Below are 24,090 nucleotides of genomic sequence, written 5' to 3' on the forward strand. Positions count from 1 at the left end.
AAACAAGGCATTTGGAGCTCAGAAGTCCCTCATGGCTCAAGCTTTTGAAACAACTGGTCTGGAGGATCTATGTGTGAACACATCTTAACAGGCCACGCCCAAGTAGGAATGTAGGAATAGGAATTAAAGGAAAATCATAAGGTTGATGAAAGTGACATAAGGTTAAAGCAAGGTAAGAAAAGATGAGGGAAAAAGAGAGGTGGGAAGAGGAAAACCAAGAGACTTGAAAGGAAAGAAGAAATTAAACCCCCCTCCCATCCTCCTCTTTCATTTTCCTCACTGGCCTTTCTTTACATTTTCCCTTTTTCTCCTAATTGTCAAGAATGCTGACCTCAGCTCACTTGTTTCTGTGCCAACTCTCTCTTTCTCCCTTAATATCAACATTATTTCACCACCCCTCCTCTCTCATTGTTCCCTTCTTCTCCTCCTTGCCATCCATCCTTTCTCTGCTGAAACCCGCTGAAAAGGACAGAATGAGAAACAATTGAAAACCGAGTGATGTGAGGCGGGAAAATGCTGAGTCATGCTTAGGATACAATTATTTAAGCGTGATAAGACTCTGGGGAATATTAGCTCAGATTATAGTTTAGTTTTCTTCGTTCCAGTGCTGAAGGAAAAACGAGGGGTTACGTATGGTAACCCTTGTTATATAAACACAGGCGGAGCCCTCTACTGGACTCTATGGGTACTCCCCTTGATCCTGTATAGCATAGGACAGACAGGGCCCCCGAGTAGAGGGTGCCGCCTGTGTTTATATAACAAGGGTTACCATACGTAACCCCTCGTTATATCACTCACAGGCTGTATACCGATGTATACCGATGTATACCTCTTGACCCCCCGTAAAAACCGCAACATCAGTGGCTGAGAAAAAAGGCTGACCTGCCATCAAATCCCTCATGGCAGGACGAGACGGCTGCTGCATACACTTTCACTGTGGAATGAGCAAGCCCTCTGTCCACCAATAACTGTAAGTACGACAAAATAGATCCCAACTCACAAGATAGGGGCTCTATTTTCCACTCCTCACACCATAGCAGGAGTCCCAGCCACTTCGGCCTGTAACAGGCTGTGGTGGATCCCGCTCTAGCTGCCTGGATAGACTGAATAACACTATCAGACGATCCACCCTGTCTTAGCCTGTCCCTCTCAGGAGCCAAGCCTGGAGAGGTTGGCCCAGAGTGGGTAACGCCCCGATTGCACCTGCCTCTTGAGACATCGCCCCCCAGAACTGGGGAAGCGCCCAGGGCTGGCCCACCTTCATCTGTGTCATCTCTGAGTACCACGGAGCCCTGACGCGATCCGGCGCTACTAGGATGATTGACAGACGTTCCCGCCTCACTCTCCCCAGGAGAAGGAGAATGAGACGCAGCGGTGGAAAGGCGTAGAGCAGCTTTCTTGGCCATGGCTCGTGTCCAGACGCGTCGTCCCCCCCCAAGGGCTAATGCGAGGATAATAAAATGGCGGTTTCACAAAACGTTTTGGGAGTTTTACGGGGCGTGGTTTGCAATCCGCCCAGCCAATCAGAAATAGGAACCTTTTTCTCCCACGAAAGTACCTGCTCTCATTTTAGATCTAAAAACAATTTTTTTTGGTGTGAACGCAACATTTCGGAACTATATCGGAACTAAAGTGGGAAAAGTACTGCGGTGTGAAAGCGCCTATTGAGATCAAAATTAAGAGATCTATGGATACATCTCTCAACACCCATATGAAACAGAACTGTAAGCAGATTTATTTTTCTTTATGGATATTTTACAAATCACTCCCCTTTCAAACTGTCTTCTTGTTTATTAATAACAACTTTTTTTTACTGTCATATAGTATTTTATACCTGTTTACTTTATTCTCTTATTTTTGTATAACTATAATGATCATATAAAGATGTGCCTTTACCTCACTGGTTGGAGAAAGAGCTTCTTATATTCGTTAGCATAGCTAGCTAACCAGATGCTAATAACAACAAAGTTATTGACTGTATGATCAGTATGACAGATGAACAGATGCCACTGGGCTTTCAACTAAAGACACAGCCACGCAAAAACTGCGGCATGTGTACGGCTCCTTATGGGTACTGCAATTTTTGGATTGGGCCTTCTCCCCTCTGCCCACCCGGCTGCCTGCGGAAGCAGATGGGCCGCCAGGCTTTCATCCAGGGGGGGCACACCGGGACACTCCGTGTCCGAGTGGCCCTGCACCCTGAGGATTCCAGCCCATGTTGCAACCGGAGCCTTCGTCCTCAGTGGCTGTCGCCATGTCGCCTCCACACACCGCCAGATGTCTGGCAGGGGGGGGCGAAACTAAGGCCGGCTGCGCCGGCTGTGCCGGCTGTGCCGTAGAAGCCCTGACGTAGGCGGCTCACCGGCCTCGGTGGCAGGAGCGGTAAGCCTACATGCTCCGCCGCCATAGTCATCACCACCGGGAAGTCCTGCAGCGCAGACCTGTGCTGCTGGCCTTCCTGGCGGTCGCCGGAAGCATCAGACAACGAGATGTCGTCGTCGTCGTCCCTCTCCCTGACGAGCGGGCACGTCCGGTCCACTGGCATGGCGAACACGAAGGGCACTCCCTCATCGTGGTCCTCCATCTCCACCACCTCGAGTTCTGGGTCCTCCACGAGACGTGACAATCCTCGAACTGCACCAGCCGCTGGCGGCGGCTGAGCCGAAGGATCAAACGGCAGGCGCTGCAGGCCGGAAGCGGGCCCAGGTTGGCCGCCGCGAGGTCGGACCCCAGGCACTCGATACAGTGGCGGTGGAGGTCGGCGCCTGCAATAACGCCCGGACACAAAGGGCAGGGTCGTTGCTCCAGTAATGGTGAGTCAATTTTTCTTCTTTATCCGTCTCTCTTCACTCAGTTGTTCTCTTGCTTGCTGAAGAGAAAGGGATGACAGTCAGGAGGCGAGGCCTCCTTTTATGCGGTGAGATGCGCGCGCATTCAGGTAGGCCCGCCCCGGGGCCGGCTATGTCTATAGAAGTCTCAGTGGATGAATGCTTGCATGATATGATCAAGGGGACTACCCATAGAGTCCAGTAGAGGGCGGAGCCTGTGAGAGATATAACCTTTGTTTCTATCTGTGCAATTATCAATAATGAAAAGTTGCTGAGTCACTGTTGGTTTACAACTTTTTAATCATGATTAAAAAATTGATTATTTTTCCCCCCCGTGACTCTTACAAAAAGAGAAAGTGTCATACAAATGACAATGGAAAGAGAATGAGTTGAGTAATAAGGGGTATTATTTCATTCTGATAAATCTCTACAGAGTAACAAATTAGATTAGACACATTGTTTCACTTTAGCCAGTAACAGGAGATGTCATGATAATGATAAGTTAACTGTGTAATTGTGTAAAGAAACTATAAAAGAGAAACATTACAAAAAGCTTTAGTGTTTGGACATGTATATAATCTTGAACAAAAAATATGGGTTTTAATGTCCTTAATACAGGAAATATCTCTTTACAAATGCAGTCAGACTTAAATTAAAGGTGCATCTCTACAGTTTACGGGATTACAATTTCAGAGGTTTAAAGTGTCTGAAGTTGTAGTCTTCACAAATTCTGATTATATTTTAGTGTCTAAAGAATTGTTTTTGATCTGTGATTTCCCACAAGCTTAGGGTTCCATGGATTTTATGTGTAACTGCAATATCATTTAACACCATTGTAAATGAGGTGACACACAACACACAACCAGGAACTTAAGAAAATACAATTGTAGAGCCAAGCTGTAGCCACACAGGTGCAGAACAATGGTGAAGGCCACAGCCACACATAGACCACCTGTAAATGTTAACCACGTGTGTCTCTTGCAGGGGCAGATGGTGGGATACTGCTCACCTCCCCCATTTCTTCCTCTTGTTTCATTTAATAAAATACTTCACTCACTCCTTCTACACTCGTCTTTCACATAATCTTCCGAGAAACATTCCCCTCTCTCTCATCCTGTCATGGTTTTTGCTGAAGAAAAAAAAAAACTCATAAAAGAAATGAAGAGGAAAGAGACTGTGAGAAAGATTTGAGGAGAAGAAGAGTGAAGATAGCTGAGATCGCCTTGATCTACAGCCGCCTGTCTATAATGCAGCTGGGGGTCAAAGGGGAAGACACAGGAGGCACTTTCAGGGACACACACACTGTATATTCTTAAACACACACAGATGTGTTTTATGAATGTGAGTGTAAGTGAACATTTAGCATACATTTTATATTAAAGATTCCTATTGTGCTTTTTGGGGTGTTCCCTTTCCTCTGATGTGTTATGTAGGTTTTTGTGCATGTCAATGGTCTACAAAGGCTCAACTCCCTGTGTTAACTCCAGAGGGAGTTTCTCTCACACACTCCCCCCCCCCCTGCCTGAAACGCTGCCATTGAACTCCTTTGATTACTTAGAGAACATAGTGAGATCACTACGTAACACTGGCTTCTATTGGCTAGTATTCAAACACATTGTACAAGATAGGCTAAGGCGCGGGACATCTCTAATTGGTAAACCAATCAGAAAAGAGCCGGCCAGCGAACCAATCAGCGCAGACTGTGCTCTGGTTTCAGACAGAGGGTGAAAAGAGGTGCTGCAGCACAGGCAGTATGAGAAAAATAAAGAGCTTTTTGAACATTAAAGCATGCAGACATGTCACAGTAGAGGCACTAAATACTAATATACACCTGAAAATGAGCAGAATATGTCCTCTTTAACACAATTTTTCGCTGCATACATTGAACTCTTTCAATAAAGTTTAAAAAAACAAATATTATGTTAATCTCAGATAATTATAAAAAAAGACAAAGGCAGCAAAGTACATCTTCATTTTTTGTTGCTGCTACAGCTCGTTGCAAGGAGCCATACAGAACTTTGTCTGTTCATTCAAATATGTTTAAGTTGCTGATTTCAAACATTGATCTGATTCTGTAAATGTAACCTGCTCCAAAGAAACACAGGTGAAGCAGTGTTTCAAACACAAATTCAGACCAGACGTGCGATGTCAGCGGCGTTTAAGCGCTACTAAAACACTTTGACCTATGATCTACTGAAGAGTGATGGCCGTCAAAAAACACTCTGGAGAAACTGTAAAAAATAGCATTGGGGATCATCCATCACACAAGTTAACCACTTAGTTTTACTTTACGGAGCTAAACACACTGCTTTCTGTTTACACCTGCCTCATGGCAACCAAAGCTCTCTGATTTATAATCACATACAATTCCATACCGCAACTCTGTCTGTCCAGCTGTCAGGCAGGTTATCAGTAGCAAAGTGTGTGCATATGTCACTCTGATGGGAGCGAGCTAAAAATACTATCCTCAGCTAACTCACTTGATGGTTACACTGCAAACACAACCACACGTGAACACACACACGGGAATATTGAGGAAGTCTCGGCTGTGATCCATCATTGAGGGACGGAAAATTATGACACCACAGAGAGAAAGAAAGAGAGAGACACACACAGCATTGGCCCACACCCTTGACACCCAGACAGTAGTCTCTGTGTTGTCAGTACCCTCCTCGGAGACCCTGAGGTGTCATAAACGACTTCAAAAAGGACGGAGAGATGAGGGAGGAAGAGAGAGGAGAGTGATGTATGTTATAATGACTTCATTTGACACAACCACTCTCCAACACTTCTCTTAAACACCAATTCAAACACTCTTTTACACACAACTGCGCGCAACTTTCCTCTCTCTTGTGCATCCATCTTATTAAATCCGTTAGAACTAATTCAATCCATTAAGTGAATATTTGGCAATGTCCAATAATGCGAACATTATGCAAATAAATACAAATAAATGATTAACTTATCTGTTTTGATGATCACATCTCTTAAGTACAATTTTGAGGTACTTTAAAAAAGTACTTTCCTTTTTTATACTTCTAATCTACTACATTTTAGAAGACAATATTGATTCACTTGAAGTAAACAGTTATTTTGTGTTTTTTTGTAATTATTGAGTGTTCTTGTATTTTAATGTGTGTTTTCTATACCTCGGGACTGTGGGAAACAGTATTTCGATCTTTCTGTGTGTACAAACATATTTTGAGATTGACAATAAAGTTGACTTTGACTTGTACTTTTCACTCCACTACATTAGTAACCATTTAAATGACCTAATAAATAAACATTGACATATAATTATAGGATATGATATCAGGCAGCAGTATATAAAGTCATTAAAAGTAGCTTCACCTTTACCAGCTGTGATGAATACATTAATGCATCATTCATTATATTCCAGTGATTTAATATATAAAATGTACTGTATATAATTCTGAAATGGGTGTTTACACAAGTACTTTTGGTACTTAATGTGAGGCCAATACTTTTGGATACTTTTTCTTGTATTTTTACAATTTAGTATGATACTTTTACTTGAGTACATAATCCGAGTACTTCTTCCACTATTGACTGGTCCCATGTTTGCAGAAAATGTGTGTAGCCCAACCATCCAGTAAGATCATGTTGAAGCAGCTATGGTAACGTTATAAATGTAATGAATGTGATAAATATCATTGGTGTACAGCCAGCAGAAGGGAAGATAAGCACCGAAGCTCTGACTTTTGACCTTCTTATTCTGTATCAATTTATTTATAATTTGTGTACTGTTGCACAACTTTTGTGAATTTGTGCATCAAATAAAAACACCAAGTCAAAAACAAGGAGTGACAGATGTGGACAGAAAGTGAGTACAAACAGGAGACCAGCGAAGAAGAAATCCACCAAACTCCCAGCAGGCTCGTCCACTCAGGGGTTGGTTAATTCACTAGACCCACGAGAACTTTAACTGTGTGTGAGCGTGTCTCTGAGTGTGTGAATAGACCTCTGTTGGAACCACAGAGGCATTTGGTCATGTTTATATCCTTGTTTTTGGCCTGGGTGAGTGTGTACACATCGGCATGTCTGTGCTTGTGAAGGTGTAGCCATACCAGGGAAGTGTTGCTAAGATTCAGTGTGTGTATCTGAGGACAGAACATTTAAATAAAAACTCATTCACATGAAAGTGTTGTGACCCTGGATTTTATGGAACATTTGAACTTGGTGTGTGTTTGTGTGCGGTGTGTGTGGGAGGGGTAGGCTAATCCTAAATGTACCCGTGGTGGTGGGAGGACTGTGGTCACATCTGGACTCAGTTTCTCCTGTTTTCATTTGCTCCCCTCGTCAGTGCCACTTCACCTGTTCCCTTTTACCCCTCTCACACTTTTTCCCCTCCATCTCTGCCCCTCTTTCTTTAAAATAACTGACGAAAATCTTTCCTGGTGTCCACTTAGATGTTGAAGTGTGTGTGTGTGTGTGTGTGTGTTTTAGTGTGTGCACAGTAATCCTACCTGCTGTTTGAGCTGATGAACCAGACCATCCTTCTCCCGCTTCAGAGCTGCCACCTCGTCCTGGGTTTTCTTCTTCTTGGAGGAGGAGAGCTCCAGCAGGGCGATGTTGGCGTCTTTCTCACTGATGGCTGCCAGCAGCGCCTCTTGCCTGCACAGAGAACAATCGTTTGGTTAGCAAGACTACAAACCTTTTTATTTTATTTAATTCAAGCCACACTTGGTGATAATGCACAAGTTGAGCAATAATTGCAATATGAAATAGTTGCAATAGGACACATACATTATGGTTTCAATGCAGTTTTCTTTTGCAAAAACATATTGCAGAAAATTACAAGACACCTTTTTTTAGTTATCCAGAGGATGTTCCCATCACATTTCTAAATGAAAACTTTATGAGCACTTCATTCCAATCACTTCACTGGTATTGGTGTGGAGACAGGAATCCCGGAGATAGATGTCTCTAAATCCGGACAAAAGAAAACCAATACTAATTTGGGTATACTTGAATGTCATGGTGAACCCATGGTGTGTCAACAAGTGGAGCAATGTCCTCTTTATTGGGCGCTACTTTGTGATTTAGAACGATAAAATGGTTACATAAATATGGAGCTCCCTGTGGTGAAGTACGACGCACACCATGCAATCAAGATGTCTCCACATTGTCTATATGCCATATAGATCCTCATGATAAACCCTCCTTCATATTGTCTTGAACTGATTCATTTGACAACAGCTTTATACACACATATAAATGTCTGTCACTCTGTTTGCATACAGGTATTACTCTCTAGTCCCTGTCTGTCTGTCAGGCCTCTTGGCTCTCTATCTCTTCCCCTGGCTGACTCCTTAGGTCGGGCTGACGGAGAGATAGCATTCCATGTGGTTCCGGAAGCAACAAGCCGCATCCCATCAGCCACAGATTTGAGGACACCGAAGGCTCCAAATACTCAGAATTCTGTCCGTTTCCATAGAGAATCTAAATCACAACGGGTTTTCCACAATCCCACAGGGCTCAACGATTTCCCAAACACTATCACACATAAACACACACAAAGATGCCAAATTGCACAGAACATAATAAAATCACTCTTCGTCTGTGTGACTGAATTTAGCTTCTGACATAAATTGTATTTTGCAATCAGGTAATATATAAAGAGAAACTTTAGAAAATATCAAGCTGCTGTTTCTAGATCACGACGTCCTATTGTGCTTTTTGGGGATTTCCCTTTGCTGTAGTGTGTTGTATAGGTTTCTGTGCATGTCAATGGTCTGGCATTGCAGACAATTAGACGGTTTCTCTTTCGGTCTGTCACAGACACACGCACAGATACAGCGGTGCAGAGAGGAATGCAGTGATGAGAGTGTCTAAATCAAGACAGATTGCACGTTTGGACTCCGTGAAGACCCACAGATTCTTTGGTCAACCTCACTGACCAAACTGTCAGTGTACAAGTGTCCCATCATGCATCTGGACACAGCATTCCTGTCAGGAGCAGAGGCTGAGGGAGTGGAGACTGGGTAGAGTGATTCCCCGGGCCAGTCTGCTCAAATACTTTTCAGACATGTGAATATGGAAGCACAGTTTTGAGATATTTTTCACCGATATGTTTATGAATTTATAATATTATGTTTCAACACGCCCATAGTCATCCAAAATGCTCCTTCTCTTCATTACAGTGTTGAAAAATGCAACACTTTGAACTAGCTCTCGGACTAAATATAATCAGGGTATCATTTTCTTTCTTACAGATTCTGAAACCCTGAAACACTTTCACAGTTTTTCCCTTTCTTTTTTCACACAAACTGTCACTGGTTCACACACACGTACACACCCAAACACAGGAAGGCTAATGGAACATTAGTCTTGTAAAGCTAACAGTGCGTCTAGTTTTATATCATATCTGAGAGTAACCTGCCAGCACACGGCGCTTATAAACCCCGGTGATAAAATGATATTTATTCCAGATGCACTCGTCTCATTCTGGGCCTCTCTAGGGCTCTCCCTACATCTCTTCAACACACAAACGCACTTAAAATAATCTCTGTTTGGCCAGAGCTAAACACATGCTTATGACAAGTGCTAGTTGTGGCTACTGCTGTTACGATGTGATCATTAAAATCTGTTTCAAGTGCAGCTCTCTTTTGCCAAATCTTTAGATAATTCTGCCGTCAGAAGGCACTTAAAAACACAGTATGCTCTCAGTTGGCTGGCAATGTGTCCTTACCCTTTCTTAACTGAAAATAACAAAGACAATGCAGCCAGCAGTGTGCAGAGGAAAGGCTCCCAGCGGACACGCAGCCTCAGATCTGTTACTTTACTTCCAAGTCTTTCCGGAGTATTATGGAGGGCACAGTAGGATAAAGGAAGGTCTTCAAAGTAAAATCTTATTCAAAATCTGTTATAGCTTCATGGTTTCATATTTTGACAACAACTTTGGTATTCTTCGCACTTTGTTGCACTAGACACTCCAGAGATTTGTCAATTCTTTGTGACCCGTTTGGCCCCCGGATTTTGTTTAGGTGTCACTTTATTCTTTCACTGTTCAGATCTGCTTTCAGCTAGGCTCAATAAAAAAAAGTACCGGATTGTGCGCGGGAAAATATAAAGGTGGCTCAAGAGGAGAAGGAGAACTTTGATACTGAACAATTGAGAAAAATACCCAAATCACATTCAATACACTCGTTTAAAAAAAGAGAAATTCCACAATATCTGTGCATGACAGCTACAGTATGCTTTAGGTCAGAGTGAGATCGCGGTTATGACGGAAATACAGTTGTTGAGATATGGTTAAAGTTAGGGAACTAAAACAATTGGTAAGTGTTATTGTACGTGTGGTAGGAGATGCACATTTCAGCCACTCCAACCCTTACTTTAGCTCTCACTAAACATTGGCGTTGGACTTTAATTATGAGGTGCATGAGTGCAAAACATTCCAATAATTCCCGGGAAATGTTTCAAACAAACCTCCTTTACTGGTTTTGAAAATATAAAATGCCTTATAAGGGCACCTGGAAACTGTGACTTTCCTATGTGTTTGTAAAAGACGCATCTACAACAATTGCAAATACTTTTTGATACACTAAAGGTAGTCTAGTTTCCATTTAGGTTATATTCACTTCCCACTTCCTTTCAGACTCTCACATATTCTCTATCCTAGCCCCCCACCCCCATATCTCTTTCTCTTCACCTCTCCTCCCGTCCTCCTTTATCTCCCCACCTCCTCCGTCTGTTAAGGAGACAAGAGGCATTCTTTCCGACGTTCGGCGGTCGTGTGCCATGATGTCATCGCCGCGGCGACAAGGCAGACAGTAAGCAGATACATGCAGACGCACCAGGCACCTGACCCCAACCCCAACACTAAGCCACACACACACACACACGCACATACATGGGGGCTCTCTCCTTCCTAAAACCACTTAAGGCCCCTCACATTATCAGAAACACTAATGCCTGGTCTTAGATCACTCACATATTTCTACACACACACACACACACACACATACTCAAACACACACTCCAAACAGCTTCCTGTGTGTGCTGCATTATCTCTTTCATGCTGTCACCCTCTACTGCAATCTACAGTGTGTGTGTGTGTGTGTGTGTGTGTGTGTGTGTGTGTGTGTGTGTGTGTGTGTGTGTGTGTGTGTGTGTGTGTGTGTGTGTGTGTGTGTGTGTGTGTGTGTGGTGACAGATGCATGTCTGTGTTTATGACAGCATGTCCTTCTGTTTGTCCATGTGCTCATAAGGATGTACCGTATGTATTTCGGTGTGTGTGACTGTTAACAAGTTGTCTGTGTGTATTGAAAGTCCTTTACAGTGCATGTATGTGTAAGAGTGAAGAGTGTGTGTCCCTGTGTGTGTGTGAAGTAGATTCAGTCCAGTGTGACATAGGCCAGTCCCTGTCTAAGACAAACACAGAGCTATTTTAGAAATAATCCCCTCTCTCTGCTCTGTGTTTCCGAGTGAACAAAGCAGCTCTCATTGTCTCTGTGACAGTCTGCTCTGGTACACAGGAGGCTGCGTGTAGACTCACAGTTTTCTCTTTAGAACTGTAGGACATGCTGTGTGTCAAACTCCACCTCATCTCTGTGTAAGGACGTTTCCCTCCACATGTTCTACTTCAGAGAACCTCACATCTCCCCATATTAAAGTCTCTGCACTGGCTACCTTTGAGCCTCAGAATTGATTTTCAAATACTTTATTTGTTTTTCCAAAGGGTCAAAGGTTTTATTCGTCAGCTGCAGTGTAGTTGTGCAATGAAAATCTTGGGTCACAGGTTCCTCTTAAAGGTTTGATCAGATTTGCTTTAAACCAATGCACCCTGTAGAACCATCAAGTCTTCTGGAACCTTTTATTTAAGGGAAAGCAAAGAGGCGTCATTTTATCATCACGGCCTACAATTGTGTAACAGCCTCCCAGAGGACCTGAGGGGCAGCAGAGAGCATTCATTCTGAAGACCCTCCTTTTACATTTGACTTTAAATAGAACTTTATGCATGAAATTGTTATTATTTTTGTATTCTTGTTTTATTCAGTCATGTGTATATTAACCTTTAAGTGAATTCCTTTTTTTTATTTTTTATAAAGTGATGTGTTTCTTGTTATTTACGTATAAGCTGGGAAGTGGGGGTGGTATTATTGTTGTTCTTTTTCTATTTGGTTTGTGAAGCACTTTGTGTTACCTTCTGTGTATGAAGTGCTAAATAAAGTTTTATTTTATTTTATTCTCACTGAAAAACTGTAGGCCTTAAGACTTACTGTTCTGAAAGTCTAAAAGAAAAGGAGAGGAAGATATGGGAGGGCACACACACACACACACACACACACACACACACACACACACACACACACACACACACACAGCATCAAAGCAGAGACAGCCAATAAAGCCTTGGTTTATAGAAGAGCATGTTCTGCTGCTCCCTCCCTCTCTCTCTGCTGCAAAAGCACCAACACAAAGTTCCACTTCACTAGATCATAAAGTCATTAGAGAGAATGATCGACACCTACCGCAGTTGTTAAGTTTGAAACTGCTCTCCACGGCTACATTAAGCCAAACACATGAAAGGGATGATAGCAGGGTGAAAATGCAGAATAATGATAAAATGATTTTTGGGAATTACAGTCAAGATGAGGCTTTTATCCAACGCCAAAAAACAAACTTTGTTTGGAAAGAATACTTGTTTATTAAGACTGTGAAAGTGATAATCATATTGTCAGGACAGCAGCCAGGTCCTGATGTGATAGAAACTGTTTTGTTTTTATCTTTGACTACTCCGATTAAAGTAGCTCACTGTATAATGTACGAAAACACACTGAGAACAGCAGGATTTTTGGAGATCTTTTTTGAAAGCTGTGTGTGCGCGTGTGTGTCTTAAACTATAGTGGAAGTGGGTCAGACACACTGGATATGAATGATTTAGTGTGAAAGGAGAAGACGGGATGAGAGAGCATCAGAGAGAATGGGAAAACGTGAGAGAGAGTGTTAGGAAAATAGGTTAAAGCTGGTGCATAGGATAAGTGTGTGTGTGTGTGTGTGTGTGTGTGTGTGTGTGTGTGTGTGTGTGTGTGTGTGTGTGTGTGTGTGTGTGTGTGTGTGTGTGTGTGTGTGTGTGAGTAAGGGAGAGAAAAGCTCCCCTCAAGGAGCTGTTGTACATCAGAGGGGCTTAAAGAAAAGACAGCAAGAGAGCTTACACACACACACACACACACACACAGAAAGAAACAGCACTGACAGGGAAGGGAATAAAATAACTGGAGGATTTGGAGGGAAAACAAATCAAAGAGACATGAAGGGGGAGAAAGAGTAGCGGGATGGGGAGGCAGAGAGACAGAGGGGGGAGAAAGAGAGGAGGGCAGGTGGGACTGCATGACAGAATGAGGATCTGTTCTTGACACACACACACACACACACTCTCTCTTTCTCTGTCTCACACACATTTAAAAACACACACTGTGACTAATAAGAAAGGTGTAAAAATGCATTATCCATGGTCGGCGGGGTTTGCTCTTTCCATAGGACCACACACACGGAGAAGTGTGACTAAAGATGCAGCTTTTCTCTTCACTGTGGTTCTTTACAGTAAATCAATTTCTGCAGAAAGACATCTGCTAACAATCTGTCAGCACTCCAGTCACAGGATGGGACACCTGCGTCTCCCACATGTCTTTGGAAGACGATTTCTGAAACCAGTTTTGCTTTATTTGACAATGTGAGAGTGACAAAGGTGTTTCTGTCAATGTGCTGTATTTAGAGAGGCTACCTGTGTTACGGCTATTCTCCACTGCGTGTTACTGCTCTGAAAGTGAATGGAGACAAAATGGGGTCGTATTATGCTCATATTCAGGTTCATATCAGTATGTAGTGTCTCTACTGGGACATGTCTCCATGCTTTAATGTTCAAAAAGCTCTTTATTTTCACCCTCTGTCTGAAACCAGAGCCCAGTCTGCTCTGATTGGTTAGCTGGCCGGCTCTGCTGTGATTGGTCAACCGCTTAGAGATGTCCCACCCCTTAGACTATCACGTACAATGTTTTGAAGCGCTAGCTAATAGAAGCGCGAGTGTTACGTAGTGATGTCACTGGGTTGCAGAAGTACCAAAGGAGTCCAATGGAGTCACTTTTCATTTTATGCATTTTGACTTTATCAATAAATACTTTCCTACATCAGGTTTAAACGTTTTTTGGGAAGTCTCTAAATTGAAAAGTACCCTACTGGTGACAATGATTTGCATGATCTTTTTGTAATTTTAAGAGCTAAATAGAATTCAAATGAATGACTATCATAGTTTTACTGAAACAAAATCCACCGTGATTCATTTCATCTGGTACGTTTATGTGCTGAGTTTCTTTGTTCATCACTTATTTTCAATACTTAAATGCCTCACTGTGAGCCAGGAAAGTCTTATTATGGAAACACATTGTGTAAATGATAGTTGTGCAGTTATTTATAACCATGATTATACTGTTGATGTCAGAGCGTCAGGTTTAAATCTGTTTATTTCTCTCTCCAGCTAATGTCTTACTTTCTCTTCAGAGTATGTTAAACAAGCCAGTCTGTCAGTAGCATGTCCTCCTGTCTGTTTACTTAAGTGTATTACTTCCAGAATAAATAATGTCATTGTTTGGCACCTATAATGTACAATCAGAAGCTTTGGAGAAAAGAAAAACATGTTTTGTTTTTGACTTTTTGATTCGTTTCCCTCTTTAATTGCTGTTAAACGATGTGTTCCCGACCTGGCACTCACAACCTGTAATCGTCTGAGGAAAACTGGCCAGTTGAGGTTTCATCATTTTTTCCTTTATCTGCTCTTTCTCTCCACTTGTTTCTCTTTGTTCTGATGTGTTTGGTTCTCTTTCATCCTTCAGAACATGTCCTCTCTTGTTCTAGGCTTGTTGTGCTTGTTTTAAATCCCCTCTTTTTATTCAGCTGAATTCAGAGTGCTTCATTGGTGTGAGGGTTCTGTACAGATTACACATACAAATGGCAATAAGAGTAGAGAATTACAATAAAATAGAGTCAGGACAATAAGAAGGAGACTTATCTTATATTCAGCTGAAGATCACTGAGACTTTTAAAAAACCCTGGTATTTGAATACGACTTCTAACCGGAGCACTGCTTTTATTGCTTCTATTTTCCCCGATTCAATCTCTCCCTCAGTCTCTCTCAAGGGAGAAGGAAACATCTAAAAGGAAAGAGGAGGACAGCCAGACTCGGAGAGAAAAGGGCAAAAAAAGGCAAGTACAGAGAGCGCAAGAAAGAAAAAACACGCCGGGGAGCGAGGCGCTCTGATTTGGAGCTTGTAAGACTAAGTGTCAAACGGCGTGCCCCTTGTTGTCATGCTAAGCCCTCAACATTTCTGTCACACACACAAAAACACACACATAGACTTTGACACACTGTGGATTAATGTCATTGCTGGGGGATCAAAGAGCCTGTCTCCGGCACCTGTTTGGTGTGCTGCCATAAGAATGAGTACATGCATTTGTGTAGGAGGATTTATTTTCATGCATGCATGTGTGTTTTTGTGTGTGTGTTTGTGTGTACCTCCAAGGGTTCCTCTAAAGCCAAGCAGTCATGCTGTCTTATATGGTTTATAAGCGACTCTGTGTGAATGTGTGTGTGTTTTATATCCGAAGGCATCATGCAGTTCTTACATTAGTGTTATTGTGTGTCTGTGTGTGCACTGAATAAACTGAAACGTTTACTTTAACTTAATGTATTATGTCAACAGATTTGACATAACTGTATTAGGTTAGTTGAAAGCACAAATATATTGTATTAAGTACAAAATATTAGGTTCACCTTAATATTATCGCTGTCAACTAACCTAATACAGTTTGTCCAGTGTTTGTGTGTGTGTGTGTGTGTGTGTGTGTGTGTGTGTGTGTGTGTGTGTGTGTGTGTGTGTGTGTGTGTGTGTGTGTGTGTGTGTGTGTGTGTGTTTAAAACAGCTTGCCATATTGTTAGCTATGGCTTTCCGGCTGTTAGTGACTGAGCTGTCGTTACATAAAAAAAAGAGCTTTGACTGCATGTTCACAGAGTGACGCAAAACAAACCCACACACACACACACACACACACGCACGCACACACACACACACCATCGATTAGTTTTAGTGTTCAGTGACAACAGGGAAGACACAGACAGAGAAATACAGCCGGGCTGCCGGACTGAAATCAGGCGGTAATGATGATTCCAGACAGATGTAGGCTCAGAGAGGAGAGATGGAGAGAGGCAGCAAGGATGTAAAAAATAAGAGAGAGAAGAAGAGGGGTAGAAGTAGAGAGGGGAGGAAGGGATGGAGGAAGAGGGATATAGGGATAAAACACAGAACAGAGCAGCAAAGGAGAGATAAATTGAATTTATAGTGTTCACCTTGAGGCATCAGCTGAGCTCTCTGCAGGAGACTGAAGAAACCTGGAGCTTCAGCACTCTTTACAGTCTAACTGTACATGTGGTGCACACAGCAGCGTTTGTGTGTACACACACTTCAATTCTGCTTATTGTAGATGCTAAAAACACTAAAAGCTCCCTTTTCATATTCTTTAAGGCAAACAGAAGATCGTGTCACAGTAAATCCGAATACATTTTGTAATTTGAAATGAACTGCTGACTTGTCACAGCCGCAGGCAGCCTCCCCCTCACAGGGAAAACAACCCAAACTGCATATTTAGTTTCCCTGAAGCAAACAGAAGTAAAGGGATCGCTGGGTAGCCAGTTGCTGTGAGCTTTGACCATTTGAATTGCTAAAAGAATGATCAACAGCAGGGTCTTTTCATTGTGATGCTTTGGGGTTTTCTTTTGTAATAATAAGACTTTTTAAGCACCATTAACTATATCTCCATAACAACCTTGCAAATAAACAGAATCCGTTCCATGCTGTTTTATGCAACAACTGAATTCTGAGTGTAAGGCTCATATAAAACCTTATATGCATTGTTCTTCTCTAGTGAATCAATGCATAAGAAGACCGCTGGGTGAAGCAGGGGAGTTGGACATACAGATTTAATACACACTGTAGTCTGAAGGATTGATGGAGGAGCGGAAGCAGCGAGGCAGACGGAGAGGAGGTAATATCATTTTTCTGGATATCACACAGTTTCGTTGGCCTGGCTCAGTTGTTGTTGGACAGCTGTCTTTCTCCTCTTCTCCTCTTTGCTTCCCCCGCCATTAAAACATTTCTGCTTCTTTTCTTTCATTTTATTATCCTGCCTCCTGCCCCCACCTTGCCGAAAAACAGATTTACACCTCTCGCCCTGACCTCTCCACTCTCCTTTCTTCTCCTTGTTTTGCACTCTTCACTTCTTGTTTTCTGTCTTCCTGCCCATCCTTCCTCCTGCACCTCCTCTCCTCTCAGCACATTGTTATGGTATCAGAATGGACTTTTGCAGAATATTTTGGAAACTAAAGGGATCTTTTGCCTTTAGGGAAAAGCTGCATTACAATGTTGCAAACTGCAAAAGCTAATGGGATCATTATTGTTTGTAATACTTACAATAAATGTTCAGAGATATAGGTTCTGAAGCATTTTAATCAATCGTAGCAACACTATTCAAAAAGCCAAACTAAATCTTCTGTATGTGTGTGATGAAGTCTGGTTTTAGACAGTGGTGTAAAGTAACTAAGTACATTTACTAAGTACTATACTTAAGTATGATTTTTAGGGACTTTACCTGAGTATTTCAATGTTTTGCTACTGTGTACTTCTACCCCAAAACAATTCAGAGGTAAATGGTGTACTTTTCCTCCACTACATGTATTTAATACCTTAAGTTACTTTACAGATCTGGATGAATGATGTGAAATATAATCAAGTGTTAAAGCAGACTTTAGTTCCACCTGAAGTAAATTCACAAGCTACCCTGCAGTATACAAAGTCATTCAAACTAGCTGCACCTTTACCAGCTTTGAGAACACTTTCATGATCAATCATTATAAAACATATCATATATATTATTCTGAAATGGACCAATCTGCACAATGACTACTTTTACTTTTGGTACTTTAAGTATATTTTGATGCTGATACTTTTCTACCTTTACTTGAATGTAGGACTTTTACTTGTAGCCGAGTATTCCTACACTCTGGTACTTTTAATCAAGTACAAGATCTGAGTACTTCCTCCACCTCTGGTTTATGGAGTATTGCGTTGGAGGTTAAAAACTGTGGAGCAGCAGAGTGAAGAAGTAATGTGTGTTCAGTATTCAGCAGAGCAGAACAGCGCAGAGTAAAACGGGCTTTAATTCACCCAGATTGGGATTTCAGACGTGACGCCCCGCTGTTACACACACACTGTCAGCACATTCCTCCAGCTGGCTGCTGCACACACACACACACACACACACACACACACACACACACACACACACACACACACACACACACACACACACACACACACACACACACACACACACACACACACACACACACACACACACACACACACACACACACACACACACACACACCTGCATACTCCAAACACATGACAACACACATGACCACAAGCACACATGAGGCTGCTAAGAGAATGAGCATGTGCATATTTAATGTATATCACAAAAAAATATGTCTCCCTGTGTGTTTTACGAGTGTGTGTGAAGGTCGCTGCAGATGATTTATCAGTGGGAAAGATGCATGATGGAGCCCTGCAGGGCAGAGGTGTGTAGCTCTGTTTGTGTAATCCCTGTGTCTCCATTTAATGGGATTTGGTGTGTGTGTGTGTGTGTGTGTGTGTGTGTGTGTGTGTGTGTGTGTGTGTGTGTGTGTGTGTGTGTGTGTGTTAAATGTTATTAGTTTGTATTTGCGGTCTTGTGGATGTTGCATGTGGTTTTATGTAGATATTTAACGTGGGAATGTTTATTCTTTATTATATATAAAAACTATAGTGTGTTCTCCCTTGGCTGGCTAACAAACACACACACACGCACACATTAACAATACACATCTGGGACTGAAGGTTAGCATAATGTTGGAGTAAAAAAACATCAGTTGGTGAAAGATAGACGCTCATACCACTGTGTGTGTGTGAGTGCATGTGTGTGTGTAAAGCAATAGGAGAACTAAACGGAGGAAACAGAGAAGGCAAAAAGAGTGTCGTATTCCAGCTGTGTTTGGTATATATTTCTGCATGGGAGTGAGAGTGTGTGTTATTATATTCCATGCCTGTCCAACAGAGCTCTGAAACATGTCGTATCATATATCACGTCCTACAGTAACATTAAACCTTACACCAATGTGAAACTGGGCAGCGGGTCCGACATCAAACCCCGAAGAGTTACGGCAGTGTGTGTGTGCAGAGACAGTTTGATGTGCGCTACACGGAGATATATGGACGCACAGGACGCAGCCACCTCAAACATCTCATGTTTTACATGTGGGAGGAAGCCAGAAGCAAATGACGTATTTGCTGACCAACCGCTTATGTCTTGTGAAAAATATGAGCGGTGGCGTCATGTGCATAACTCACAGCAAGAAATCGTGCAGCTACCTGACCCAAAACTACACAATATCCCAAATATGTGAGGAGAATATCTTACTGCAGACTGAGAAAGATCATGTATTATGCAAAGGCAGAGCATGAAAGGGCTGTGTTCCTTCCAGTGCGTTGTCAAGTAATCACATACGCATGCATAAGCATCTGCAGACATGGAGGCTTTACTGTAAAGAAGAATATCTAATGTGTTCGGGGTGAGAGCTGGAGCTACCTTTGATCAGAAAACAACCCCTACGCAGATTGAAACTTAAGAAAAAGTAAGTGGTGTAGAAGTGTTGGTAGGACTCAATACACAAACAAACTGCTGGGCAACAATAAATAAATAATATCTTAAAAAACAATCAATATTGGTGAGACCAACTTACTGACTTCATGATTCAAACTGAAGGAGGAAAATGTGTTTATGTAACTAATAAACCATTATGTGATACAAATGTATTATTTCACAGGTAATTATAACCTGCCCCTAAAGGCACCAAAACACCCAAATTAGAATAACATCAAAGGGGCAAAGCGTGCCTTGAAACGCTGACTTGTGTATCAAATAAGTATCAAAATGGCCTTTTCTATTTCATCAAGCCACGTAAAATGTGCCTTTTGCTCCATGAAACCAAGAGGTGTCAATATATCTGAAGATACACAACTTCTATGTCATTGTAGAATTACAGATGCCATATGCCTATTTATTGCTCATGTTTTTACTAGTGGTTTTTAGGTATTTTTACAGGGGGTGCTGTCTGTGTTGACCTGGTATTTGTGTCATGGTGAATCCTTGTCTTTTATCTGCAAACCAAATCAACCTATGGGTACAAATAAATAACCTGAACCTGAACCATAGTGTAAAGTTGTAGAAACAAAGAAAGTGAAAGGTCAAATAAACAATTTGCAAGCCATAAATACTTGCTCATGGTGGAATATGTGAAGTGTTTTGACAGAAACACCAGAGACGATGAGCAGAGTAAATATTTGGTCTGTGGACAATAGGTATTGTGTTTTTATGGAAAAAAAGAGTCACATCACAGTTCAGAGTTAGGACAAAGGGGTGTCTGATGATGATGGTAACCACTATGGAAGTATACACATGAGCATAGTAGAGAAGTAAATATAGTTCGATTTAAACATCCCACTGGAGTCTGTTAAATGTAGTCATGCATGTGTGTGTAGGGTGGTCAGTGTGTGTGTTTGTATGTTGCTATTGCATTTGTGTTTATATGTACATGATGCCTGTTCATCATTGGGCCTGTATTTTTGGAAACGGGCAATAAATCAATCATAGCCTGCTTGCACACGTGCACACTCACACGTGCCAGTGCACGTACCAAAACAAGGCCGCGCATTCTAAAGCGCTGATGCTTGTAGTAATTGCACGGGTTGTTACCACGGTGATAAAATGGCCAATAACTTGCTCACCTGGCCTGTGAATGGACATGCCGCTGGACACACACACACACACACTCTGTCTCTCCCTCAAAAACAAAGAAGTGCTACATACGGTAGAAAAATGCAGAGTGCAGGAAAACTAAATCACAGCCCATGCCTTCATTTTCCCATCATGCCACAGTAAAAGATAGTCCCACAGCGCGTATAAACAGGCAGGACATGCTAACACTGACATTTCTTGTTGGCTTCAATTTCTGCCCGAAACAGAGTTCCACTAAATTAGGCCTCGTTGTAAGGTCTCAGTGAGGATGTAAAACGGCAGAAAATACAGGGAGTCATCGGACTGCTGGACTCCTCTTGGCTGCACTTAAAATGCAAACCCATCCATTAAAATCACATTCGACTGCAGCTGAGTTACAGCATATGCATGAGTGTGTGTGGGTGTCTGTGGATGTAATCAATCATATGAAGAGCTGGACAGCGGTACATGGTTATTCCATTAACACACTTCTTACTTCTATGGCTTTAAAGTGCTGAGCGAAAGAGGGGGGAGATAAAAGTAGAAAGGAGAGGGAGAGGTAAGGACAGGAAGAGGAAAGCGGGAGTTGACGAGGTGTCAGGTGATGATCAAGTCAGGGTGACCAGTGCCCACCTTCCTGGAACACTGAGGCAACATGGGAAACTACTGGAGATATCATAAGGGCTGCTAAACTCTGGGGAAGTGTTAAAGGGTGAGTCTTGATCTTAAAGGGGTCCTATTCTGCTCTTTTTCAGGTTCATATTTATATTTAGTGTCTCCCCTGGGACATGTCTCCATGCTTTAATGTTCAAAAAGCTCTTTATTTTTCTCATACTGCATGTGCTGCAGCACATCTTGTCACCCTCTGTCTGAAACCAGAGCCCAGTCTGCTCTGATTGGTTGACTGGGCTAGGTTGTGATTGGTCAACCTGCTTACGGTACGTCCACACGGCAGCGTGTGTTGAAGCTTGCCGGTGGGCGTGTCTGGCGTGCGACCAACAACCAATCACATTAATCTCCCGCCCCGGACACACAAGCACGCGGTTTGATTGGCTAGAGCTTGTACTGGCATATGATTTGATTGGCTGGCGCTTCCGTCGACGCTTGAAAAGTTGAACTTTTCTCAACTTTCGAAGCAAGCAACGGAGTCAAAGCGACGCGACGGAACCACAATGCAGTTCGGCAAAGCGCGACGTCACCCCATTCAAAGTGAATGGGAAGCGTCTCCGTTGAAGCACGCAATGCTGCCGTGTGGACGGGCCGTTAGAGATGTCCCGCCTTTGTGGGGGAAACTTCTGAAGCAATTGGAGTCAGGACTCAAAGAGAGACACGAAGGAGAGCTCGAGCTTTGATGGCAAACGCTGACAGTTTATTTGGAGCTTCGGCCGGAGAATTCACAAGACATATCACGGGCCACGAGTTCACCACACGGTAGAGATGCCACAATCAATTCTGAAGAACCCTCCTGGTTTTCAGTGAAATGTCTCAATTTAGCACACATATATGTTTCCCTGAGGATTAACTGAAATACATTTCTCTGACTTTTTCTCTAGCACCTAAAATGATGGAAAATGGGGAGAGAGACAGCTTTAGGGACTGGGGAATATGTAGGCAGACAGATAGAAATACATGTTTCCCCAGTGGTGTGTTTGTGTCTTTGGAAACATGATAAATTACATAAATGTCCGGCGCTCGATGTTTACGTTCAGCTGTTTTACATGTTAACATAAATAAAGTTGTAAAAAGTGTGTGTCTTACTTCATCTCCAGGACCTCCTCCAGGTGCTTCCGCCGCTCGGCCCGCAGCGACGTCAGGTGACCTTCCTTCTCAGCCAGTGAGAGTTGAGTTGATGACAGCTTGGCCTTCATCACGTCCAGTTCCTGCTTCACCTTCTCCATGGCAACCAGCAGGTCATCCACCTGACACACACACACACACACACACACACACACACACACACACACACACACACACACACACACACACACACACACACACACACACACACACACACACACACACACACACACACACACACGTAATGTAAGATATTTTAACGTGAATCTGATAATGTTAATATATTGATGTTTTCCTTCAGCTTCCTATATGTGTGTGTTTCTGTGTGTGTGGGTATTTGACAGCTTCTGTTCTTTTGAAATTATTGAATAATTGTTCTGTTTTACATGAAAAGCTCTATTTTAGAACATCAAATGATTTTCTTCTCCATGCTTTCTTTTATTTTCTCTTCTATAATTTATCATTCATCTCTGTCTTTGTCGAGGTGTGTTTCAGTTTGTAAGTTTAATGTTTGTTGTCACTGTAATTCACACACACATCATACATTCTCCCTTGGGTATTTCTTTCTCTCTTTTTTCTAGTTGTGTACTCCCTATTTCTCTTTTACTCAAATAAAAAAGAGAAGCAAGGAGTGTGGGACAGAAAAACCTTTTTTTTAGAGAAAGAACAAGGGAGAAAGATAATCAGAAAGGTACATATATTTCCTCAGAAAACACATGGCATCAGCAAAGAAAAGGAAGATGAGCTAAATCTGAAAGCAGTTCCTGTTCAGAGATAAAATAAGAGTTGACAGGTCAAATACTCAGTTCACTGGGTACAGGAGGTCTGCTTTAACATCAGCATGAATGAATGAATGCATACCACAAGCTGTACAACACTTACAAGTTCCCATGCTGCTGTTACGTCAATAAAAGTGTGACATATTGGAATAAAAAGGAAACTGAATGGTGAAGACATGAATGAAGGATGAAATGTATAGTAAAATAGTGGTGACTGAGTGAGGTTTGTAATGATTATTTGTTACCTTTGACCACCTAAAGCCGGCTGTGGTGAACTCATGCATTGGAATGTGAGAGAGCTGCATACAAAAAGAGCAAAGACAGAGAGATATGGGGTAGGAGAGAGGAAACAGAGAAAGGAAATGGGATGGTTAAATGGGGGGGGGGGACACAGAAATACATATAATAGAGGGACAGAAGGAGAATGGGTACAGAAAAGGGGAAATGGCAGAGTGGACATAGGAAGGAAAAGGGGATGATGAGAGTAGGAGAGAGGTGTTATAGGGCATACATAGAAGTGGTAAGGAGGGGGAAGAGGAGCAGGAGATATCACAGAAACAACAAACATGCAGAGAGGAAAAGCAGAGAAGAAAGGAGAAGAGAGAGAAACATTGTAAAAGAGCTCAAGTGAAAAGATATACTGTTAAGCGAAAGAAACAAATGCTAAGCACGAGAGATAACCATATCAAATGCTGAACAGTCAGAAGCACAGGCAGCGTTCAAAATGCAATTCAGACGAGACAGAGAGAAGAGGAGAGGAGGGAAGTGCAGATGAGTGTGAAATAAGGACAGAGAAT

The 24,090-nt window shown here is 42.3% G+C and overlaps 1 protein-coding gene across 9 annotated transcripts in view; it reads right to left on the bottom strand.

The window, feature by feature from the left end:
- LOC117484967 (ELKS/Rab6-interacting/CAST family member 1-like) overlaps positions 1-24,090 on the bottom strand; it is a 137,093-nt gene that overhangs the window by 31,722 nt on the left and 81,281 nt on the right. For all 9 annotated transcript variants that reach the window (XR_004556182.1, XR_004556183.1, XM_034133499.1 and 6 more), the window contains 2 exons: positions 22,476-22,636; positions 7,316-7,463 (listed from right to left, as the gene is read on the bottom strand). Coding sequence is in view for 7 of the 9 variants with exons in the window: in XM_034133499.1 (XP_033989390.1) it covers positions 7,316-7,463; positions 22,476-22,636 (309 nt within the window). In the remaining 2 variants the exon portion in view is untranslated. The remainder of the gene's footprint in view (positions 1-7,315; positions 7,464-22,475; positions 22,637-24,090) is intronic.

This window comes from Trematomus bernacchii, unplaced genomic scaffold (assembly GCF_902827165.1).
Source record: "Trematomus bernacchii unplaced genomic scaffold, fTreBer1.1, whole genome shotgun sequence".
NCBI lineage: Eukaryota > Metazoa > Chordata > Actinopteri > Perciformes > Nototheniidae > Trematomus > Trematomus bernacchii.